This window comes from Vigna unguiculata, chromosome 9, assembly GCF_004118075.2.
Source record: "Vigna unguiculata cultivar IT97K-499-35 chromosome 9, ASM411807v1, whole genome shotgun sequence".
Lineage (NCBI taxonomy): Eukaryota > Viridiplantae > Streptophyta > Magnoliopsida > Fabales > Fabaceae > Vigna > Vigna unguiculata.
The window spans coordinates 23,571,923-23,597,715 of record NC_040287.1 but is presented as its reverse complement, the minus strand read 5'-3'; the positions used below and the strand labels follow the sequence as shown (position 1 = coordinate 23,597,715).

Genomic DNA, 25,793 nt, shown 5'->3' with positions numbered 1-25,793 from the left:
GTAAAACATCAGTTAATATAATTTGTTAGACACTAGCACGCATAAATGAATTTAAAATAAAGAGACTAATACCTAATTATGGTATGAGTAGAAAGATCAATTTTCGATGGTTGTATCACAAATCAAAACTCTCACCTAACTGACCTAAGTCCTTAGACTGCTTTATAGTGCTCCTATTGGAATAAGACACGTAATGCATTGTCTCCTAACTCAATCACTGCTACAACAAGCTTCTACCAACAACTTCTTTTTCTTCAACCTTTCACAAAAACAAATCATTTTAAATTATTTCAAATTCATTTAATTTAGCCAAGTTATAAGATCATTTTAAAGAATTTTACTATACATGTATCACAGGAGTGTTAAAGGGAATAAATTTTTTTTCTTAATTTACTATGAATTGAATTAAAATTGGTTTATGAAGAACTCATAAAGATATTTTATACTTTTAATTTATTATGTACATTTATTGTTGTAAAATAAAGGTGATTTAACTTCACTCATCTCCTTATAACTGTACAGTTAGAATATTTTCTTATTTCAAGAAATATTAAAATATTAATTTATATAATTAAAGAAAAAAATTAAGTATTTAAACTATTCAACTATTATTGAAGAATATTCTAATAATTATTGAATATATTAAATTTTCAATTATTATAACAAAAAAAGTTAAGAAAAATAGTAAAAATAAATAACAAATAGTTGTTTGTGGGTTATGCATCAACACATTTCCAACCCAATTGGAACACGTTTTTAATAGGTTAGATTAAATTTCACTCATATTTAAAAATAAAATTAAATATTTTCCAACTCAATTCCACTTAAATTAATATGGAATAAAATCGGTTTTAACACCTCTAATATAACAAATAACATATTTAGTTTTTTAACTTAAAAAAGTTTCTTGTACAATAAACTGTTTTCTCATGGAATGAATTTCTTCAAATAATATGACACATCTCAAAAAAATACTATGGAAGCTACACCAAAATTGTTTAAAAAACTCTAATAAAGTAAACCCTATTAGCGATGATTCATAACTCAATAAATAATATTATAAGTTTTAAATTTAAAAGATATGCCTTCTTATTTAAGTCCGAATAATATGTATGTTAAATTCTATTAGTAATACTTTGAAATTAGAGAAATATTTACATATTTGAAAGCTTAAATTATACATATTAGTTTAGGCCTTACTTTATTTACAAGTGGAATTTTTGACATATTTAAAATGTCTTGCTTATAAACTAGGGTTTTTAAATGGAATTTTTTTAATGAACCAAATTTTAAAAACGTCAAACTAAGGCTTATTAGAATCTTTATTAGGTAAATTAGATAAGTCAGAGTCATCAAGTCTAAAAATTTGAAAATAAACCAACCTTGAATCTTTTAAAGTGTAATTCCTTGCCAAACTTTGTGTTTCAGTCCAATTGTACTTTATTAAATTAGAAAAATAATGAAGCATGCTCTTCTAAGTCAACATGATACTTTTATATTACTTATGTCCTCTGAAATAATAATTAATTTTAAAAAAGTCATGTACGATTATATAATAATCTAATGTCATGGAGACAAATTATTGAATACCTCTAGTTGTTGACGTACGTGCTATCCATAGATTTGAGTTTTACTGGGAAAGCTTAGATCATGGTTTTTACATTTTAAATTTATCTTGATTACATCTTTATGTTGTCATCAAATTATTCATAATTTATTTATTTTTAGTTCCTGAAAAAAAAATCATTCGATTAATTTTTTTTCATTTTAATTTTATTTTCATAGTGCATCACAGTGATATTTGTCTTGAAAGTATTGATCAATTAACTCATTTTCATTAAAGGTTGTAAATTGATTTTATATTTAATTGATGTGGAATTTTAAAGTCAATTTCTTATATAATTGAAAAGAGAACACCAATTACGAAATAGCTTAGATCTCAGTATCCAAAGTGGAAATTTTCTTATCTAGGCACAAAATATTTAAGAAATATATTGCATAAATTCCTCCGTAACTTCATGTATGAAGAAAAATAAGCATAAAAATGTATTGCATAACATTTTAAAATGTGAATTTCACCAGTATTTTCTTTCTCCACCCTCTAGAAAAAACAATGTGCCTGTTGTTCCATCTATGGAAATAAATGGTTTAAACTATGGCAAAAGGAAAGCAAAACATTAGTCAAAGTCTCGAGCATTTATAACAACAACAAAGCCTTGTTACTCTACGAATTCTACTTATTTAAAATATTATTACTTTTAATACTTTACTTTTCTTTATTGCTATTTCTTGCTTTCTTTTCTTTTAACCATATGTTGGATTCGTTACTTTTTCTTTAGAAAACTAGAATGGTGGTGTGATGTGAAAATAAGTTTAATTTAATGAATTAACTTAAATAATTGTAAAATGGATGCATTAAACTAAAAGAATAGTAATTTGATTTGATCCATTTAGTTTGCCGATTATGATTTATTAGCCTAGGTCAATTTCTAGAATTATGGGTTGACATGTCTTTTAAATAGTTATAATATAAAAACATATATAATCAAAAAATCAATATAAAAATTGAAATTAATTTATGACCTCTTTAAATTATCCAAATCTCATGCCCAACCCAATCATTTTTTTCTTTTTGGTGGGACACCCCAACACAATCCTATTTGCTAATGTTAGACTTGTACACTTTTTAATTATTTAATTATTTAATTATTTAATTATTTAATTATTTACTATCAAATAAAGTGATACTTTAGAAAAGAGGGGAAATCCCGAGATAGATCTACTTTCCATTATATCAAACTAATTTTCAAAATGGTTCCCAACAACAAAAATCGAAAACCATAATCTAACTTTCAAAATAATAACTAATTTGCAACCTAAAAATAGTAATGCTAGGTCGTCCTGGATCATAATTTTAAATTCTTAGTAAAATGAATATTTTGATCTTTGAAAATATAACCCTACATCAATTTAGTCTTTAAAACAACGTCATTTAGGTTTTGAATGTCTAGTTAAGTTTCTGATGTTATTTCATTATTCCGTTATAATGTTTAAGGATCAGTTTAACAAACAAATTATACTTTTATGAATCAAGTTGACATTAAGTTGTAGAGTTTAAGAGTTAATTAGTACTTATTTTGCACTTCAATTTCGTTTTTTATTCTTTCCTCATATCTTCGTCTTTTTCTTCGATGACTTTTAGTATTTTTGTTTGTTTTGAGTTTGGAACAGTTCAAATTTCAGTTAAACTCAGTTTATTTCTGGGTAAACTGAAAAATAAAATGCCCTTCTCTTTTTCTTTGAAGTTGTCACTTCCCACATAATGGTACAAACAAAATCTTAAAGGCAAAGATTATTTATTGACCATTTCTCCTGTTACCAGAATAAGGTTAGTTCATTAGGACTTCCTCACTTTTTAATTTAATGTCGTCGTAATTGGTGTTGTTATTATTAGAGATCGAACTCATCATATGTTCACGGTTTCTTTGGAGCCTGCAAATAGGAAAAAAAAAAAAAACTACTCCCACCATTTTCCATGACTATAAATGGATTTCTCTTATAAACTGTATTTCATTTAATATCAACTCCGCTGCAAAATATCATCTCCGACTGCGAAAATCTAGTATGCAAAGACCACACAATACACAATTATTATAATTATGGTGTATCATGGACCATCTATAGAAGATTACTCGTTATACAAAGATATAGAGAAGAATCATTATGTACAATCTTACCTAAGCAGGTATATATAAAGATATTTCTAAATTCAAACTTAAGACCAATTGGTCACCAGCAATTTTTTGCAGCAACGTAATAAATGGGCATAATGAACTACAAACAAGACTTCAGCTATGCTAAAGTTTTTTTATACATATTATTTTGTATCTGTAAATGTGATGCCTAAAGACATAAAAAAATTATTGGATTTCCATTACAAATCATACCATGCAGAGCAGGCAGAAGGACTAAAGTTTGTCTTTAGTTGGAAGGAAACATTGATTTCAACTTAGTGCAACTACCTTTAGACAAACCATCATCTAGGAAAACCCAAAAGGACACGTGCACAAAAAGAAAAAGGAAATGGCAATCATAAGGGTCGATCAGAAGTATCCTTTAGATAAGACAGCTAGCAGGCGAACCTTTCTTGAGCTGTTAATTAGCACAAAGCAACAGCTCTTCAGTCCTTTAGCCGAATTCGTTGATTGAAGAACAGAAAAGGACCTCGAAATATTGCACAATGATCAATGAATTGAAAACTTCTTTATGTACAGTTTTTCCATGTCTAGAGGCTTGGTTGGATATCTCTGCTCCGCACATAAGTTAAAAATTGAGTCGGTAATTCTGCAAGAAGTGCTTGAACAACTGAAAATCCACCTGCAAGTGAAAAAGTTTGCAATTATTTTGATATGTTAGCCATCATTCACCAAATATTTGTTCTTTGCAAAGTATATAATTTTTCTTTCTTAGTGATTTCATACAAGGCCCTGAAACCTCTATCATCATCTCAATCCTAATTGTTTAAAATGGCACTTACTTTGAACCTCACGAAATGGAACAAATTGAACTATATCACGTGAAGCAACACGTCCATATGAACTCTCAAGCCTCTCTCCCTTGTCTGCATCTAAGACCTAAACAAGAAATTGGACAACAAAATTATTTCACAAACACGGTTCATAGCCTCAGACGCCTAACATTACAACTCTACGTATAAAGAGCATACAGGTTTGATTTATTACCTCCATTTCTTTGAAATCAGCACCTCCAACCCCAACAATGAGGATTGATAATGGCAGATCAGATGCTTTAACAATGGCATCTTTTGTTTCTTGAAGATCTGTCACTACTCCATCCTTGGAGCATACCAATTAAACTCAGCAGCAGTGATGGAAAAATCTTCATAAAATTCTTAGTAGTAAGAAGGATAGGTGATCTTTTGTTACATGTAAGATAAATATGGAGCATCTTGCTTACTATGCATAATATTGTGGATGCATTAAGGCAAACTAGAGGGAAACATACATGACAAACAACCAAAGAACCATTAAGTTATAATAAACTTACAGATTGTGTTCAATGAGGTAAAATTAGGATTTACTTTCAGAGATAAATATTGAACGCTGCAAAGTATATTGACTCTTACTGTGATTATTAACAAAACAAAATACTTTCTTCCACCATTTGCTACAGATTGGCTGGCAATCAGTGCAGCTGTGCTTATGACAGGTCCAAAAAGAGTAGGTCCTGCAAGAGATACATTATGCAGGGCACTTGTGTAAGCCATCATAATTCCTTGGATCCCTTCCACCTACAACAGACAGAAACTTCTAACTAACAAAGAACTGTTTCAATATGACAATACAAGCAAGACCAGACATAGCAGCTCTACCTCACAATAATGACTACTTCCATTCAAGTTGAAGCAATGAGAAACAGGACCATCAATTGGTCGTGCCCCAAATCCCCAAGTAGGAAATCGTTTGTCTGAATCATAAAACTGTAACACTTCCCCAACCTCAACAATTGCCTAGAAATAAATTCATAGCACGTCAATGATGGATCAATTAAACATGTAGTTATGAATTTAAACAAAGAATTATTTCTCACTCTCTGGTATGCATTTGGCCGTCCTGAAGGATCAATATAATGCAAAGAATCAGGAAGGCGTGGATTTCCATTCGAAGCTGGTAAATAAGAGAAGGTCACTGTAAGCATATATTTCTTCCCCCCTCATTTCATGCAAAACCAGAAGCATGTTAGGCATTAGATTAAGTTTATCTACTTTTATCCCACAGATAGAGTCGGTTTGAGGGTGGCGGAGGGCAACCTCAAACCAGCTGTTGTGTCTGACAACAAGGGACTTAAAGGGTTAGAATTTTGGGGAACCCACAAATGGTTCCTCAAGGTAAACTGAGCAAACTCCACCTAGACAAGCGCACAAGTGGAAATTGAAACCAAAGCATTATGAGTAAGGAGGATTACTGTTTAACTACTTAGTGGCTTGGTGGTAGTTTGAACTACGAAACGAAAGGTAACATTATTTAAGCAATAGTGAATTTGTATTGAAATTCTACCATTATTGTAAAGCTCTGTTAAAATAGTGGTGCTTTGCAAGGCTAAAAATTAATGTATCAGCAAAATATTTCAGAAAGAAAAATATTTTTCATATTAGTTATCTCAGAAATAGCAAACATAACAAATTAGCTATAATATAAGTTTGGGTATCTTTCTGACTTAAAATAGGCAAGCTGTCATGAAAAATGAGAACAAAGTAATAACTGTGCCAAGTGGTATGGGCAAATTAATAAAAACATAATATGATTAAATACCATCGCAAGAGTAGAAATCCCATAATGTATAATCAGCCTTAAATAAGGGTTAGGACATATCCATTGTTGAATTGGAGGCTAGACTTGCAACAATGGTCTGAATAATAGCCATGTCAATGGCGGAAGGAGGATGCTGGAGGAAGTTTCAGTAGATCCACAGCTGAAAGAACCTAAGAGGGCCCAGTACTGTCTTTACATATTGACCTACCTTCAGATGATCCAAGAAGGCGAAGAAGTACCTATCCAAAACAGATAAATGCCACATTGCCCAGAGGTGACACAGCAGCCACAAATTGGTTCAAATGATGTATCATGTATCTGCAGAACCAGCTGGTTACCTAAATAGAGGTTCGGAATGAAAAAGTATCACATTCCCATATTCCGTATAAGTTTGGAATAAATACTCCCATAAATTGTTGATTCATAGGAATATAAAAGGTTTATTCTTCTCTAATGTTGCTTCTTATTCTCATAATGAAAGGTATCTTATATTTCCATGGGAACTTTTTCTACAATAACTACCTACCGCTACTATCCACTCTGTCATTCCCCATTTATTCTTCCACTTTCACTTTTCAACTTTTAATTAAATATATTTTCTACACTTACTAAATTGCAACCAAAACATGTTTATAGGAATAACATTCTTAGGTATAATTTCTGGGAATGTGATTCCAAGAAATACAATATTATAACATGAAACAAATGTTTCATATGTGTACAACAATTTGTAATCTCTTTAAGATACCCAACCCAACACAGATCAAACGGAAACAAAAACATTATTCTCATGTACCCTCTTTCATTATATTGCCTTACTGTGCAGTTTCATATCTTTATCATTTACATTCATCCGTATTTCTATACAATTTTGGCCAAATTGCATATCTAAATGCAGCTTAGGAACCCATTGCTAATAAACATCGTCCCTTTCTCATATGTGATCAACTTGTCTAGCATACCTACCCAAGATTGTACATAAATTTTAGCATGCAATTAGCTTTTTTTTTTTCAAATTTGATAAACTTTTTCTAGCATACCTACCAATGATTGTTCGTAAATTTGGCATGCCTAGTGGGATCAATGCATTTTAAGTTCAAAGTGGTGAATGCAACTCGGGTCTGGTAAGAGAGTCAATATGGATCCTTCGCAATCAAAGCAGCCCCAAAAGAAGTGGCAACTACAACGGAATGGGAATGATCGCAGTTAAAGAGACTTTCCAATAATACCCATAAGAATTTGGCTTCTAACTGAGCTCAATGCCATGTGATTCATGTAGCCAACTTCACCTCATGGGATAAGGTCATTGTTTTTTAAGTTTATAACGTTAAAAAAAATGAGATGTTCTTGGCACAGTTTCCAAAAATTCGTGAAAACAGCATTCAAATACTTTATGAACGGTTTAGTGAGATGATTGGAAGGAGGATTCGTATTCATGATCATTCATCAAGTAATTGGGTAAGCAGATTGTTTGTATTAGGAATTCTTAGAATTTGGGTTTCAACCTCACTAAATTAGTTTTTAAGGTAAGAATTTCCCCTATTTATATACTATTTTGCTATATCACTAGTTGGTGTAGGATATCCAACATCAATGATTAAGACTTTTTGTCTTTGGGACAGGATGAAGATTACTAAATTATGTATAATTTTATGTTCAGTATTGTATTTTCTAAGTTTATGAACTGGTGTTCTATCACATCTTGGAATACGATATTCAATTTTCAGCAATTAATGACATAAGACTTAAAACAAGTAAGAACATATTTAAAAATTACAACTACAATAATCCTAATATTATTGCGTCATTCTCCATCATTCGATCATTATATTTAACCCAAAGATTAGTATAATGAGTTTGAGGATATTGTTCTGCACCTGTAAAGTCAACAGCCACCATGAAGTTCAATTCAAATCCCCCCGCCAAGTAATCCAAGAAAGTATATTGGACACTTTCAATAAATCTGTCCACAAATAGTTGGCTCCTTAACACCTGTAGTATTATAGTCACATAAGCTTTAAGGAAAAGACAGGAATTCATGATAGAAATTAATTTAATAATAATATAAGACCTTATTGTCATGGTTCTGTCCACCAGAAGATGGCAAAAATAAATTTTCCCCTTGGCCATTATTATGAATGTTCTCCAACTCAGCCAGAGATCTCTGCACTTTTCTGATAAATCAAGAATAAACAACCCTAATATGTATTTCAGCAAAGATAGAGACTAAACGGAAACATGGACAGATAATTAAGAAGCAACTGAGCTTTACCCAATTAAATCATGTTTTCCATTGCTATTATAGTTATAGCACTCTATTATCAAAATACTCTCCTGTAAATTATAAAAATGAAAAATTAGATAGCTTCAATTCAACTATATAAAGAACATCATGCCAAAATATACATGGTCAATGTTAAGTATTATGTAATGATGAAATGAAGAAATTATGGAAGATTAGTATTTCTAAATTATAGTTTGTTTTCATGAACAGGATGCACATTTTGAACACAAAGTAACTTGACCCCACTGCCTGCTATTTGAAGGAACCTTCGAAACAAAAAGGATAAGATACTTTTAACAGGCAATGAAAACTAAAAATGGCAATCTAAAAGTGTGATGGCCAAGTTCAACATTACCGTTATTAGACAAATGGCCACACCAAATGACATAACTGTATTTAAGGTATATACCTTGCTTCCTACTTGTTGGATATTCACAAACACAGATTTCCATATTGGATTAAGATCATTCTTTATAACTTCTGTTTTACAAATTGGAATTTGTACACCACCTTCTGCAACTTTTGATATCAATAAAAAGGGGTCCTGCAAGATAAGAAAAAAAAAGTATTATAGCAGAGTGGGCACTCCTCATAATGCGAAAAAGAAAAAGAACACAGGTGCATACATTTCTTGAGAAGAGATCCTTGCATTCCAAATCTGAACACCTGAACACCATCTCTATTGCAGTCTTTGAGCTAACACACTCCTCAGCATGCACCAGGAGCTTCCCGCAGTTTTTGGGCAGGGTAGATCTCAAAGAATCCTCTATGTGTAGATCTATAGTCAATGATTGATCACGCTGTGTGATTATCTGCGGAAGCCAATTATTTATTATTGTGCACAACTCTTGGGATATAAATTTGACAGTAATAGTGCAGAGGGAAGAATAATGAGCATTTCTTTCTTGGTTTAAAAAACTTGTAATAAGCTAGATAGTTAAGAAATGAACAATGAACCAAAAACAGAAAGGTTACACATTTTCAAGATCATAAATTTGGATCTACAATTACATTGTGGATCATAAAGATCAAACTTCATTTGTAGTGCAATGAATTCGTTTTCATTGTCAGAGCTGTGTCAACATAAAGTTTAACATTCTCCATGTTACCTGAGACAGTACACATGTAGCCTCACCAAGAAATTGCTGCTCATCTAGCTCAAGCATCTGCAAAAGTAAACCAAATAGTTAAAATCTGGACATTTTACATTGATATTCTCTACGAACATGTTATATCATCTAATGAACAGGAAAACAAAAAGACCAACATGGGAAACAAATATCTTTTCATGGAATTGGGGATGATTATTCCCCAACCTTTAAGCTATGTTATAGGAGTTGTGCAGAATCTAAGCTATTTGGAAAAAAATAAAATAAAAAATAAGCTGATTTAAGTAGTTATCTAGTGGTCCACATGCGAGCTGTTAGTAAACCATTTATGTAAGTAAGCCTACACTGCTACACAAGATAAGAGACCATTAATTTTATCACATCCTATCTCAAGGTAGACGATACCTATCCTTTTTCCCTCCCCACATATCTTAATACACATTACAAGATTCTCAGAAGCCAGAATCATTTGCACACAATTCTCAGTAAAATCAAGATAATTGGGAAAAATAGAATACAAGCTTTCTGATTTGCTATAAATTTGCACTTGGAAGGAGAAGAAAACATGTATACAGAAGTATGGATAATCAATACAATAATGTAGATAGCATTACCAATATAAAAGCATTGACAGAAAAAAGATATCATTCATTCAGATACAAACTTATAACCACTGCATGGATAGACTTGTTAACATTTATAAAATTCTAAGAAATTGGGAAACAATAGACTAGAATCTAATGTGACAAGAACATGTTATATTGGAACCACATCTTACTAAAAAGGAACCAAGTATACAAGCCATCATAAAAACTATACCTTTATATCTAAATTGTGAAACTGAGTATCAACATCATACACACGAAACCTGTGATGAAAGAATTTTTACAGAAAACATCGGGTAAAAATAAAAAATGCTCATCTGCCTTGTTAGAAGTATAAAATATCGCATTCAAACTTACACTAAAACCTGAACAACCTCAAAATGATAAATGAGGGTGTGTTTAGTAATCCATGTTGGACTTGATGAATTCAGAACAACTTCTGTACGGCAAATTTCCTCAAGTGCTCCAGTTTTGCCTTTTGCATAAAGAACCATCATTGGATTATTCTACATAAAAAAAAAAAAAAATTAAATATCCTAACTCTAACATGGAAGCAAGATTCACCTAACTGAAAGATAAGAACATTAGCTATTGAAAACATTTTTCTTTATTTTTATAAAAAATGGAATGGTAATCGTATAAACAGATGAACACTTGACAGTGGCCCATTGGTCCATGTGGTTTATTTGGACAACTACGTTAACAAGTGCTATTTAGATATTCCTTGATCTCTTATGTGAACGTAAGGATCTTGTAGAGTCTAGTCTGTAACACGAACGCAACTAAACTATTAGATTTTGAGGACTTCAACATTATTTCTTTCATTTGTTTTTTTCACACAAGAGCATATTGTTTGTATGAAAAATATCATTTGTTAGTATATTTAAATTTAATATCAATCATTTGGAAAAAAATTGTTACACTTTCTTCCGTTTTTACTAAGGAGACTCGGTTTACACTTGATCGGGGGATTAGTGTGTTATCTTTTCTTCCTGTATTTTTAATACTTGACAGAGATTGCAGTTCATGACCCCAAGCTACAGACTGTTCAATTGTTAAGTAAAATTCAACTAGTTTTGATTGGAATGGTCATAATGTTTCCTATTATTTGTTTCTTTTTTTCCTAAATGTCCGTGTGGATAACTTACCAAAGAGAGATAATTGTGCTGGCATAAAGCAGAGATTAAATCAGCTAATTAAGCAAAAGCAAGACAGAAACAATCGAGTAGTGTACAAGTTCAATTGCAATTTCGACAAAACGGAACCGAAACAAGTATCTATATCTAACCAAATTAAATAGGTAAGATAGGATGCAAGAGGTTCAGATTCACCAAACGCTTAACCGACGGAAACGAACCTTGAAAAGCACATCACGATCACCCAAGCCAGAAGCTGAAAACGACAACTGCAGCACAGCAAGAGATAATTGTAATGTAAAAGCTCTTCAAAGCTGAAAGCGAGTGAGAAGAGAACGTGAACAAAACACGCTGACAAACTCGATAAGAAGCAAAAGAAAGAACCTCGATCTGAGAAAAGAGACCGTGGTGGCCGCGAGACCTGAGGAAGTTCTCGACGGCGTCGTGTGGAGCGCCAGCAAGACTACGGAAATCGCCGGCGGTGCCGCCGATGGCGGCGCGGCCTGCGGTGACTTCGGAGAAGCAGTTTCCCATCGAAAAGTGCGCGTGCAGTGTAGTATTTGTGGCTTGACCTCAGTCTTTCCGTCAAACTCAGCAGTGACTGGGAATGAAATAAACAGAAAATTGAAAAGAACAAAACCATACGCACGCACAAACAGAAGAATATACAATTATATAATCTAATTTGCAATTTCCGAAATTTTCATCTTAATTTTCCTAGTTCATACAGTATGTGCTCATTTCATTGCTTTTTCTTTCTTTCTTCCAAAGAAACGCGTTTTGTCTCTCCCTTTGTTTAATTTTATATTTTCTTTCAAATCACTGAAATTTCAAACTTATGCATGCCTCTTATCAGTTGTATGTGTGACTCTGAAGGAGAAACAATATAAAAAAGTTTAAGATTACAAGTGATATTTTTTATATAAATTTAATTTAAAAAATTACATGTATTTTCATACAATTATGTATACGCGTGTATATATTTAAACTTATGAATTATAAATAATGTTGCATGCACATTATAATAGAATATGGGTGGAGCAAGAAGTTAGGATGATTTTACTAGAATTTGTTGAGTTGATTAGAAAAACTTGGTTGGACAATTCCTTTGGTGTTCGTGGTGTGGGAAGTGGCAGGTCTTAATCAGATAAGTTTCGAATGAAGCATCTTTAAAGAAAACCGTCAATATAAATGATTGCTGAGGTGGAAAACCATTAAGAAAACATTTTTTTATCAGCCACGTTAAGAAAACACATAGTTTTAGTAAGGTATCACGAAATATTTCATAAAGTTTGTGGAAAGAAAAATTATGTTGATTTGATAATCTTGGTTGGAAATGGTGGCATTACCGCAAAAAGTGGCTAACCAGAGATGAGTTGTATTGTCTGATCAACTTTCAGGAACAAAAGGGACGTCCTTCCATGCATGAGTCCTCTTTGGACCATGCTTTACGCTCAAATAATGCTCCCTTCACCTTCTTTTAACTATAAGTACAACACCACCTCCTTTATAGCTTCTTTTCTTTTTCATCTTCATCAACCTTTTACCGTACTCCAATTTGTTTAAATTAAAGGAAGTTATTATTTTTATTAAAAAAATTCATTTTCAAAAATCATCAAGCAAACCCTAAACTATGCTAACTAATTCTCATAAAATGAAGAATAAAAAATATTATTTTATTTTATTTTTACTCTATATGAAATAGGGAGAAGAAAAATAATAGATAATCTAGAGGTGAAGAAATTGAACACAAAGTAAACTTTTAGAAAAATGAAAATAATGTATGATTAAGGCATTCATGTATGTATGAATGATAGATAGATGAATCAAGAAATTAAACAAGTTATTAGAAATATCACATCCAATAGAGATAAAATAATTTTATGATATATAAGTGGGTACAATCATAACTTACAAATCGATTTTGTAATGTTGAACTAAACCTAAAAGTTTACTTCTTAAAATAATATCAGAGTCATCCAAATCATATCGAGATTTGTTGTTTTTTTATCTATTGTACCACCGGTTATCAAGATATTTGTTAGTTATTTACCTTATCATGTCACTCGTCATTGGAGTGCTATAGGACCATCTATTAATGTCTAGTTCTATTGTCAATATATACATCCCTCAACATGAGAGACATCTGTTGGAAATCCTCGTTGACTATAAATAAGACATAAAACAGTTTCAGAGTAATAAGTTAGTATAAACTTCATTTTACAAATCAATTTTGTAAAATTAAGTAAACTTAAAAGTTCACTTTCTAAAACAATGAAGGAAAAATGGCTAAATTAATTTATTAAATTATTTGTCAAATAATTTTTTAAGAAATATTTAACTTTGAAGTTATATAAATATATATATATATATATATATATATATATATATATATATATATATATATATATATTATAGGGAGTTAAATTCATATTTCTTAATAAAAGTTAAATTTTAGCTAGAGAAGTTGAAATTTTTTGCTGGAATTCTCAATTATCTAATATTCTTATCCCTATTTCATATAGAGTACAAATAAAATAAAATAATAATATATTGGTCCATTTTATTATATTATTAATCAATTTTTTTAAGTTGAATTAGATTTAAATTTATTTTGTAATAATTATAATTAGCTATACAAAATTATTCCTTTTATTGGTGATGCAACCAAAACTTGAGCCACTTGCATGCCAATCAGAAATCATGAGGACTTGTCATGCTTCCGTGTCTACCGGATGAAAGACCAATATTAATACCAAAAACTCAAGTTACATGCCCTTTTGATATCCTCTCTTTATGTCCTGCTCAAAAAATGATGTTTCACCAAAAAAATGTATCTCTCTTTTACTTGTTAATTTTACTGATTAATTATCCTTTACAGTAGTTATACGCAAGTACAGAAAGTGAAACAGCATGTAAAAGGAGATAATTAGAACTTGTTAGTTATTAATATAAGGAAACATTTCATGTAGATGATTCTGCACAAACTTACTTGCTTTGTATGTTTTAAGTATAAGCTCTTTTCTTTCCCTTGATATAGACTCTTGCCACCAAATGCAAATTGCACAAGCTAGAAACCTTCAACTTGGATTTGTCAAATGAGAGCACCTTTAGTACTTATGCAGAAAATATGATTTCATGCATGCAGCTGGTTGCATGTGTTTTTGTAGAGGGGTTCACACATTGATTATGGGAAAATATATATCTTATTATCGCATTAATATATTTTAAGATGTAACATCTCATTTAATAGATAAATATAATTAAATAAAACATCGCATACTTTATAATATCCAAAGAGTATGAGGCTTAAAGTATAAAGGATTTTACAGTCATCCAAATATATCAAAAGAAAGACAAAGGGCACTACATAATGTTAGGAACAAATTTAAAGTTCATAGTTATCCAAAAGAACTTGCTCATAAGCAAGGGATTACAAAACTACAAAAGTCCTCCAAATATGAGCTCAAGAGTGAGCTCAACGTCCACACACGACCACTACGCTGCAGCATTTCCATCATCACTACGATCATCAAGGGTTCCCATATCTGCTCACACCAAGGAATTGGTGATCATTGCAAAAAGGAAAAACCACACAAGAAGGCAGGCACAAACAAAAGGGTAAGCTAGAGTAAAAAAATATTTATCATACAATTTAGCATGCAATTTAAAAGCAAGTACACATCAATCATCCAAGCATGTGATAACAAACAAGCAAGACTCTAAGACTCAATTTATCCGGATACATATAATCGGTCAGATTCATCGGATACTTGTACTTATGGTGGTCTCTACTGCTCTACAGAGCCATTGTCAATGGGTTTCACCCTACCACTCACAAGGTTAGCCTTCAAACATCTAAGGTCATTATCCTACCAAAGGCTAGGGCCTCTTGCTACTCTCACCACTTGAGTCAGCCCGCTTTACGTGAGACTAACTGACTTTTTAGAGTTTCATGATGCAATCCTTACTTGAATCCTTACCTAATTATATATATTACGGCACCACCATAAATTATCACCAATAGATCATGGAATTACGTCCATCACATCCAACACCACCATGAAATCTCACCAAGAATTTCATGGAATTACGTTAATCTCATACCACAACCATGTCTCTCCAACCAACCATAGATTTATCAAGCATAACAATCTCATGCCAATATCCAACCAACCAACCAATCATGATTCATACACTTATTCATACCAAGCTCGTCAATTCCAGTCCCATTATATCATATAGAACATACAAGACATCATACTTAACTTTTTAAAGAAACAAACCATCCAATCATTAAAAACATACACGTATCCAACCAACTTTGTCAATCTCGCTTAGGAAAAGGAGCTCTCGCTCAAGCGAGAGGAACCCCTCGCTCAAGCTGCCAGCTCTCGCCTAGGCGAGACTGCAAATAGAGGGCACATCGAGGTCTCGCTCAAGCTAGCCCATCTCGCTCAAGCGAGATTTCTCTCGCTTAGGCGAGAGGCCTTCGCTAAGGTGAGCCCTCGAAATAGAGAGGGGTGAGTTGTTGTTATTCTCGCTTAGGCGAGAGCTTATCGTTTGGGCCGAAAACAACTCGCTTAGACAAGCATAGCAGATCGCACCTGCTCTCATGCATGCAAAATCAGATTCAACCAACTCCAGCAGTACAATCAACATATTAACACACAACCAACAACATATATCAAGCACTCATAACGTAAGACAGACCAAACATGCAAAATAACTTAAAAATAGTGAAACCCTAGCTTCCTTTACCTTGACAAAGGCTAGAAAAATACATAGGCACCCAACAGATGAGCACTACAGCTCCAAGAGCAAATTCGTGAGCTAGAAATACTGACACCAGACCGAAAACGAGGTTACCAAGATGAACCCTAGTTGGAATCACGAAAATAAAGCTAGAGAAGAGAAGGTATGGGCTGAGGACCAACTTACGTGGAATAAAAATGGAGTTTAACTAGCTTGACGAAGAACGAGACCAAACTCTAGCAGAGCTCTATTGAAAAAAAGAGAGAGTGAGAAAAGGAGTTGTCTTTGCAAAGTGAACAGAATGAAAGGAACAAGTGGTTGTAAGGGGGGGTCTTGGGGTACCTTATGGGCTGGCCTTTAGGCCCAACAGATAAGGCCAAGCCCTTAAACATTAAGAGCAAGAGGGATCTTCAAGAAATAGGTTCTTAGGATGAATACTACAATTTATGCAAGAGGAATGGAGTTCACAAGTTAGATTAAGTAGAAGTATCATCGTAGGCTTGTACAACAAAGATAAGAAATCAACTTGGTATTGCATCTTAACATAGGTTTGAGGTGGTGGAACATTTGAGACTAAGGCAAAAAGGGTAGAGACCATGTTGGATATAAGGAAGGGAAATCTCCTATGGAAGGTTAGTCTGATAGGGTGGTATGTCCTAAGAAAAAGGAGAAAGATAATTACGTGATGAAAATGAAGTGTACCGAGGGTGTAAGAAGTAGATGGAGGAGTTGTTAGAGATGTAGTGGTGTAGACTTAGTGAAATCGTCAGAATAATAACAAGATTGATAGATCTTGCAGGAGAGGTAATGATATATTAAACCATCCCAGGGTATGTGTTGGGTAAGGTAGGATTGCGAGGTTGAACAAGACGAAATGGACGGGAGAAGAAAGAGATTATGTGGGCTATGGGATCAAGGTGGTGAGTTGGTTACTAATGGACTCGAGTTATTACAGCAAACAACGGAGAAGGTCAGATTAATCCAGGATCAGATGAGTGCAACTCATAGCAGACAGAAGTCGTATACAGATAAGAGAAGGAAGCCATTTGATTTATGACTAAAGACCATGTGTTTCTCAGGATTACTCCAACTACTGGCATGAGAAGAGTAGTCAATCTAGAAAGTTGACTGAAAAGTTCATCGGGTGGTATTAGACTGATCGAAGGATTGGTTCTGTAGCATAGGAGATTGTTGTACCATCACACTAGGCGAACTTGCCAAAGTATTTCATGTTTCAAAAATAAGGAAATACATTGCAAGTCCCACTCATGTACTAGAGGGGGATGATGTTAAGGTCAGGATGACGTTCAAATCAGGGAAGATTTGACTTTAAATGTGAGGCCAGTGAAAATACTGTAATCTCAGATCATGAAAGTGAAGGGGAAGGGGATCTAGACAATGAAGATCCTTGGGATAGAGCTACGCATGAGAGGACGTGGGAAATGGAGGACCTCGCGAGGCAATCATAGTCACAGTTGTTTCTGGGTAAGTGCAATTTTCGTTTCGAGGACGAAAATCTTATAAGTTGGAGGGAATGTAAGACCCGAGGAATTTAAATAATTAAATAAATAATTATTTAATAAATGCAGGTAGTGGGAGCCTTTATGGCATTTAATGTTGGCTATTATGACGTGAAATAGTACTAGCTCAAATGGTTGAGAGTACAAAGTTATGTTGAAAGGACTTGGGTTCGAGTTTTGTGTATGACAAATTGTGTGTTATTTTAATTGTGAATTATTTTGATATTATGATTGATCATGATGAGTGATAATATAATCCTAGAATTTTAGGAATTATCACAAAATATGAATTTGTTGAATTGTTATGCATTGACTTAACATTTGTATGGTTGTGTGTTTGAACCTTAACTTAAGCAAAATAAGGTTTCTTTTTGCTAAAGTTGTTTTCTGCATGGATGGGAAGGGTTAGAGGAGTAGATGGAAGGGTTGGTGATGAAGGTGTGACCACCTCCTTAGAAGCTCCCTCAAGAAGGATCACTAGAAGCATGTCTAGAGGTGAGTCTTCTATTCCATCACCTTTATCTTTGTTTTGCATTACTTTAGTTTGAATTCCCTAAGTTGGTTTCTAGTTGACTTATTTTGGTTGACTTGCTGACTTTGATCCAAAGTTGACCTTTGACCAAGATTAGATTAACTTAAACCAACATGTTAATCCTTGTTTGTCTTGTTTTGTAGGTAATTAAGAGAAAGTAGAGCATGGCTAGGTGGCACTTGGTGATTAGAGCACTTGGATGAAGTGGAAGAAAGAGGAAAGCAAAAAGCATAAAGCAAAAGCAAAAGTAGACATGTACCTTGTCTCCTTTTGCCTTTGTGGTTTATGCCTTAGAAGGTCACTTGGTCTCCTTCCTCTTTTGGCCTAGAATCCTCATGGGAATGCCTCCACCAATCATCTCCCTTCACTTGGCCAAGACTCACTCTCACATTAGGTTTAGGGTTTGCTAGTTAATCATTTTTCATGTTTTTGTATTTGCTAAAGGACTCCTATGAACTCCTATTTAAAGGGTGCTCCTTGTCTTGTAAAAGGGTTGAACATTTTGAAGTAAAAACACTCTTGTGTCTCAACCATTTGTGAGAGTTTCCTCCCTTGGGAGTGAATACTTTTAAGCCTTATCTTGCATAGCAAGTGGCGGCACACATCCACTCATCTTCAAGGTTGTTATGGCTTCTAGCCTACCCTTGTAGTGGCGTGCTTCTCACATTTTTACCATTTCTTTCCTTTCCATTTTATGTTTTCTTCTTCCTTTAATTGTTCTTGGTTTTCTATGGTTTATGTTCTTTCCATTTCCTTTTTGTTTGAATCAATTCATCATCTTCTTCTCTTGAGCTTTGTGAAAGGAACCTTCACATCTAGATAGCATGCTATCTTAATGTCCAGTGGGGATTTCACTTAGCTTTCTTAATCAACTCACACCATATTCAATCATCTTAAAAAGGAACAAGATAATCCTTCATCATTTGGTATCTAGAGCCTAGGTTATCTTGAATATGGTGTTTTTCATATGCTAACCTTGTCTCGTTGTAGCTATCTTTGTATGGTTCAAATCCACTTCCATTGCACACAAAAATAATGCTGGCAAAAACTGTTCACAATTTTAAAAGATTAAACTGCACCTGCTCAGTGATCCAAAAATTACGTTCTTGATGTCAAAAGAAATCTCTGTTAGTCTAGTTTCTAACAAAAAAAGAACCAATGCATTTGAAGTTTTGTGGAGAGAGTTATGATTGAAATAGTGAGTAAAGGTCAGAGCTGCCGAGATCACCGCGAATCAACGTTTTTCAGGTTATGTTGGGCAGTTTTGGCTACTGTTTTTGTTACTCTTACTCCTTAATGTGGTTGGATAACATGTCTTTGGATGCTTAGTCTTTGAGCCTCAAATCTATGAGTTTAAATGCATGATAGCTACATGTTTGTGTCTTTGTGTATGTCATGTTGAGTCTTTAAACGTGTCTAACTTTTGGTTGAGTCATATGTCATACACTTCTTTGAGTTTTCTTATTCTTGTTTCTAAGTATTTGAGCTATTGCATGAGATCTATGCCTTTTGTTGTAGCATGCTCCTTGAAATTGATTTTGACCTAATTTTTAAGGAACTAAGTGTTCAAGACACCCTAAAATATCCTTCTCATCATCTTAAGTACCTAGTTTTGAAAAGAAAAATTATTTTCATGACCAAAAATAGTTTGGCCGAGAGATAATGTGTTGCTTGGTGAATCCATTTGACCATTTTTGCTAGGTGTTATGCTACCAAATTTTATACTTGGATTTTGGGTGATATTGACAAATTAGTTCCATGCTTTAACTTGAATATGATCTTTCTTGGTGTATGCATAATTTGAGGTATAATCTTGGCTTGTTCAAATGCTTTCCATAGAGTCTTTAAAAGTTTTTTTCATTGCTTTAGTCTTGTTCAAGTTTTGTCTTTAAAACAAAATTTCCTTAGAAGTTAAACTTTCTTGTTTTTGTGCTTTTCTTGCTTGTCACTAGGTGTTCTTTGTTGTGTCTTAGTAGTTTTCTTTTCTTGAAACTCTTGGGATGTTGTGGCCGAATCACTTGTCTTGCATTTGAAAGGTTTTGAACAAGTTTTTAAAAGTGTTTGCTTCACTCCTTTGGTGGATTTTGAGTGCTAGCCTTGCCTTGTTACTTTGGGAGTGTGATCAAAAACACTTGGGTGCTTGAGAAGACCACACTTGGTCTCGGGTTTGGAATTTTTTGTTAGCTAACCTCTTCCTTGTCTCGGTTTTTGGTGAGTTTTTGGTGTAGGAACATGAATATGGATCCAATCTTGGAGGTAGAAGAAGAGGAGGAGTCGGCCTCACCTTATTCCCCTCCCATGGTGACTCCTATGGCCCAAGAAAGTGGACAAATGACCCTTGCCAACATCTTACGTGAGATGGAAGTGAGTAAGAGAGAAACTTTTGACCAATTGAGGGAGGATAGGAGGCAAAGTGAGATCTTTCTACAAGAGCACATCCAAAGACTTGAGCTTAGGGAAGATGAGAGGAGAAGGAGGAGGTCCTCTTCCGAAGACTCTAGCCATGGTGGAAGAAGAAGAGACACGACTATGATGGTGATGGATGGAGCAATCAACTCCCACAAAGACAACCTCCACCAATCAAGATTCCAAAGTTCAAGGGGGAGAATGATCCAAACCTCTACATAGAGTGGGAGGAAAAAGTGGACCAAATCTTCAATATTCATTTAGTTAGTGATCAAGAACAAGTAGATTTAGTAGTTTTAGAATTTGAAGATTATGCCATGACATGGTGGCATCAATTGTGTATGGACAATATTAACCAAGAGCCACCCGCGGCCTCTTGGATGGACATTAAAACTTTGATGCGCGCTAGATTTGTTCCTTCCTACTATAGGAGGGAGACTCTTTTGAAGCTCCAAAGGCTTCAACAAGGGTCTATGTGTGTGAATGAATATTTTAAAATGATGGAGTCAATGCTTCTCAAAGTAGGACTCCAATTTGAAAGTGAAGAAGAAAAGGTAGCTAGATTTGTGAGTGGTCTTAGAAGAGAAGTTCAAGATGTAGTTGAGTTGTATGAGTATTCCACTCTTGACAAAATTTTACACTTGGCCTTAAAAGTTGAAAGTCAATTGAAAAAGAAACAAGAGGCCAAGAGGAATCCTTCATACAATGAATACTACTCTAGAACTTGGAAAGGAAAAGAAAGAAAGGATGAGAAACCTCCTTCCAAAGACCACCCACCTAAGACCAATTCGTCTAGAACCTCCTATGAAAATGCAAACTCTTCTCAAAGTTCAAGAACTAGTTCCATCAAATGTTTTAAGTGTTTGGGCTATGGTCACATTGCTTCAAATTGCCCAACAAAAAGGAACATGATCTTGAACCTTAAAGGAGAGGTTGAAAGTGAACATTCTTCTCCCCCCTCCCCTAAAGGTTATTCCTCCCACACTTCTTCCCAATCTTCAAGTGAAGATGAAATCAAACCTAATGAAGGAGGTTTGTTGGTGGTTAGGCGCATGCTAGGCCAAGTGCCTAAAGAATTTGAAAACCAAAGAGAAAATATTTTTCACTCAAGGTGCCAAATCAACAACAAAACTTGCTCCCTCATAATTGATAGTGGAAGTTGTGTTAATGTGGCTAGCACAAGGGTTGTGGACAAGCTTGGCTTGAAAACCATCACTCATGCCAAGCCCTATAAGCTTTCTTGGCTTAGTGAGGAAGGTGAGATTAAAGTGGACAAACAAGTCCTTATTAACTTCTCCATTGGAAACTACAAAGATGAGGTATTATGTGACTTAGTGCCCATGGAAGCAACCCACATTTTATTAGGAAGGCCATGGCAATTTGATAGGAAAGCTTTTCATGATGGCCATGCCAACAAATTTACATTTAGCTTCCAAGGCAAAAAGATCACATTACTACCTCTTTCACCAAGAGAAGTCAATGAGGACCAATTGCAAATGATAAAGAAAAGAAAAGAAGAGAAGATGCAAAAGAAGGCGCAAGGGCATGGCAATGAGTCCAAGAAGAGCATGATCACCCTCAAAGGGGTGAAGAAGGTAATGCTTGCCCAAAAATCCATCATCCTAGCTTATCCTAGTGAATCTTCCCCCTCCTTCCAAAACCCTCACTCTAGATGTCCCTTAGACTTGTCATTAGTCTTAAATGAGTTCAAAGATGTTTTTCAAAATCCTCCAAAGGGCCTCCCACCCCTAAGAGGTATAGAACACCAAATTGATTTCATACAAGGCTCATCTTTGCCTAATAGGCCAGCCTATAGGACTAGTCCCGAGGAGGCTAAGGAAATTCAAAAACAAGTGAATGAGTTGTTAGAAAAGGGGTGGGTGCAACATAGCATGAGTCCTTGTGCAATACCCGTGATTCTTGTCCCCAAAAAGGATGGAACATGGAGAATGTGTATAGATTGTAGAGCTATCAACAACATAACCATCAAGTATAGGCATCCTATTCCTAGATTAGATGATTTGATTGATGAGTTACATGGTGCAACCATATTTTCCAAAATAGACTTGAAGAGTGGGTACAATCAAATTAGAATCAAAGAAGGTGATGAATGGAACACCTCTTTCAAGACTAAGTTTGGATTATATGAGTGGTTAGTCATGCCTTTTGGCTTGACCAATGCACCTAGTACATTCATGAGACTCATGCACCATGTTCTTAGAGAGTTCTTAGGGAAGTTTGTTGTGGTGTACTTTGATGACATTCTCATTTATAGTATGTCTCAAGATGACCACTTGCATCATTTAAGGAGTGTGTTAGAGACCTTAAGGAAAGCATCTTTGTATGCTAACATGGAGAAATGTGTGTTTGGGATGGATCATGTGATCTTCCTAGGTTTCAAAATAAATCAACATGGGGTCCATGTGGACCAAGAAAAAGTGATGGCCATCAAGGGTTGGCCTCCCCCAAAGAATGGTTTAAGAATTCGTGGTCGAATTCTCTCCAAGAAGGGGAGGATGATGAAGGCGTGACCACCTCCTTAGAAGCTCCCTCAAGAAGGATCACTAGAAGCATGTCTAGAGGGGAGTCTTCTATTCCATCACCTTTATCTTTGTTTTGCATTACTTTAGTTTGAATTCCCTAAGTTAGTTTCTAGTTGATTTATTTTGGTTGACTTGTTGACTTTGATCCAAAGTTGACCTTTGACCAAGATTAGATTAACTTAAACCAACATGCTAATCCTTGTTTGTCTTGTTTTGTAGGTAATTAAGAGAAAGTAGAGCATGGCTAGGTGGCACTTGGTGATTGGAGCACTTGGATGAAGTGGAAGAGAGAGGAAAGCAAAAAGCATAAAGCAAAAGCAAAAGTAGGCATGTACCTTGTCTCCTTTTGCCTTTGTGGTTTATGCCTTAGAAGGTCACTTGGTCTCCTTCCTCTTTTGGCCTAGAATCCTCATGGGAATGCCTCCACCAATCATCTCCCTTCACTTGGCCAAGACTCACTCTCACATTAGGTTTAGGGTTTTCTAGTTAATCCTTTTTCATGTTTTTGTATTTGCTAAAGGACCCCTATGAACTCCTATTTAAAGGGTGCTCCTTGTCTTGTAAAAGGGTTGATCATTTTGTTTCTAAACTATTGTTTTTCAACCATTAAATTTTCGTGAGCTCTCCTTCCTAGAAGTGAACTCACATTTGCCTTATCTTGCTTGCAAGTGGCGGCACCATCACTCATCTCTAGGGCTTGGTTGGCTTAGATCCCCCCCATGAGTGGCGTGCTTCTTCCATGCTTCATCTTCTATGCTTTCCATTTTTAATGTTTCTTCTTTCATTTTGGTTCTTTAGGTGTTGTTAATGCCGTGTGAGTTTAAGCTTGAATCCAACTCTCTTCTTCCTTTCATAAGCTTGAGAAATGAACCTTCACATCTAGATAGCTTGCTATCTTAATGTCCAGTGGGAATTTTCAAAAAGCTTTCTTAAACAACTTTCCCATATTCATAACTCTAAAAGAAAACAAGATAATCCTTCATCAGTTAGGAAACTACCTATTAATGGCCCTTCAATGTCCATCAATCAAACTTTTATTAATTTGATAGGTGAGTTTTTGAGACTTTAAACTTGTAGGGGCTAGAGGAGAGTATTCTGCATACAAAGAGGCTGAAACAAGGACACATGGGGTCGTTTCTGCAAGGGTGAGGGAAGGAATACGAGTTTGATCAATTATGGTGCAAGAGGACTCTAGCATTTTTCATTTGAGTAAGGAGAACCGGGTAAGGGGAGCTGACTAGTTTAATCTCTTCCTATGAAAGAAGATTTTAAGTTTTGTTTGATTGAATTATTGTTTACAAGAAAAAAATATGTGATGCATTTGTTTTATATTTTAGAAATTTTGATTATAATGGTGATATAGTATCATCAAATTTTTGTTTGAATGTTAAGTATGTGATTGATGAATTTTAGTGATACGAAATCTAATATAGAATGAATGCATTGAGGTTTTCTTGATTTGTGGGTGAATGATACAAAGGAAAGGTTAGGGTTTATGTTTTTCTTTTACAGTAACGTGACTTGGGGTTGCATTCTAGAGCTTTCATTTTTTTAGTTATATGAAAAAGTAGATAAATGTGGTGTTATGGTATGTTATAATATTTTAGGAGGATATTTTATGACATTCATCATATAGTAATTTATATAATATTAAAGAAAAAAAAAGGAAACAAATTATTTGTTTTGGTGCAGAGCATCGATTACACTAAATAGTTTTTTGTAATATATTTAAAGAAGGTTAGAAGTGGGACTGACTTTCTTTCTTTTTTGTTGTATTTGATATTATATATGACTTGTAGCTTTCGGGCATTAAGCTTTGGTAGTGACTAAACTTTTCATATGTTGTAGTTAAGGTTTTAGAATAATTAGTAATTTTCTATGGTAGTGTTTTCTTATAGAAATTATGATGTGGTATAATTAGTAATTTTTAATATTAGTAACTTTTAAGAAGGGAAGGGAATAGTTATAGAAAGTGGTTTATAAATGGAGATTGTAGAGGTGATTTTATTAATTTGGGTTGGTATTTAATTAATTGGCTTTAGTTGTATTCGACTTCTAGGGTGTCTGTTTAGAGTTCTTCTTCTAAACACAACAAATTTATTCTTATTATTATTATTATTATTATTATTATTATTATTATTTTACTACTATTATTGTTATTATTATTCTTATCATTATTATTATTACTATTATTATTATCCTTAATATTATTATTATTGTTAATTTATTTTATTATTATTATTATTATTATTATTATTACTATTATCATTATAATTATAATTAGTAATCTTATTATTATTAATTTTATTTTATTATTATTATTATTATTATAATCTTATTTTATTATTATTAGTATTATAATAATAATTATTGTTATTTATATTATACTTATAATTACTTTTATATTTATTTTTATTTTTATTACTATTTTTATTTTTATTATTTTATTTTACTATTATTATTATTATTATTGTTGTTGTTGTTGTTGTTGTTGTTGTTGTTGTTGTTGTTGTTGTTGTTGTTGTTGTTGTTGTTGTTGTTGTTGTTGTTGTTGTTGGTGTTGGTGTTGTT

The 25,793-nt window shown here is 33.7% G+C and overlaps 1 protein-coding gene across 5 annotated transcripts; it reads right to left on the bottom strand.

The window, feature by feature from the left end:
• Window positions 1-3,768: 3,768 nt before the first annotated feature.
• LOC114163094 (protein BONZAI 1-like) lies at window positions 3,769-12,546 on the bottom strand. Of its 5 annotated transcripts, none has more exons than XM_028047174.1 (17): window positions 12,530-12,546; window positions 11,851-12,067; window positions 11,688-11,735; window positions 10,688-10,836; window positions 10,545-10,593; window positions 9,726-9,782; window positions 9,243-9,428; window positions 9,026-9,160; window positions 8,605-8,666; window positions 8,404-8,506; window positions 8,210-8,324; window positions 5,611-5,687; window positions 5,393-5,530; window positions 5,147-5,311; window positions 4,743-4,856; window positions 4,538-4,634; window positions 3,769-4,377 (listed from the first exon to the last, which is right to left on the bottom strand). In XM_028047174.1, exons 2-17 carry the CDS (start codon window positions 11,998-12,000, stop codon window positions 4,286-4,288), a joined length of 1,737 nt encoding a protein of 578 aa, XP_027902975.1. In that variant the 5' UTR covers window positions 12,001-12,067; window positions 12,530-12,546; the 3' UTR covers window positions 3,769-4,285. The 5 variants fall into 5 exon arrangements, with proteins under 5 accessions (XP_027902975.1, XP_027902973.1, XP_027902976.1 ...); XM_028047172.1 differs by lacking the exon at window positions 12,530-12,546 and adding an exon at window positions 12,195-12,324; XM_028047175.1 differs by lacking the exon at window positions 12,530-12,546 and having other exon boundaries at window positions 9,243-9,416; window positions 11,851-12,310.
• Window positions 12,547-25,793: the final 13,247 nt, after the last annotated feature.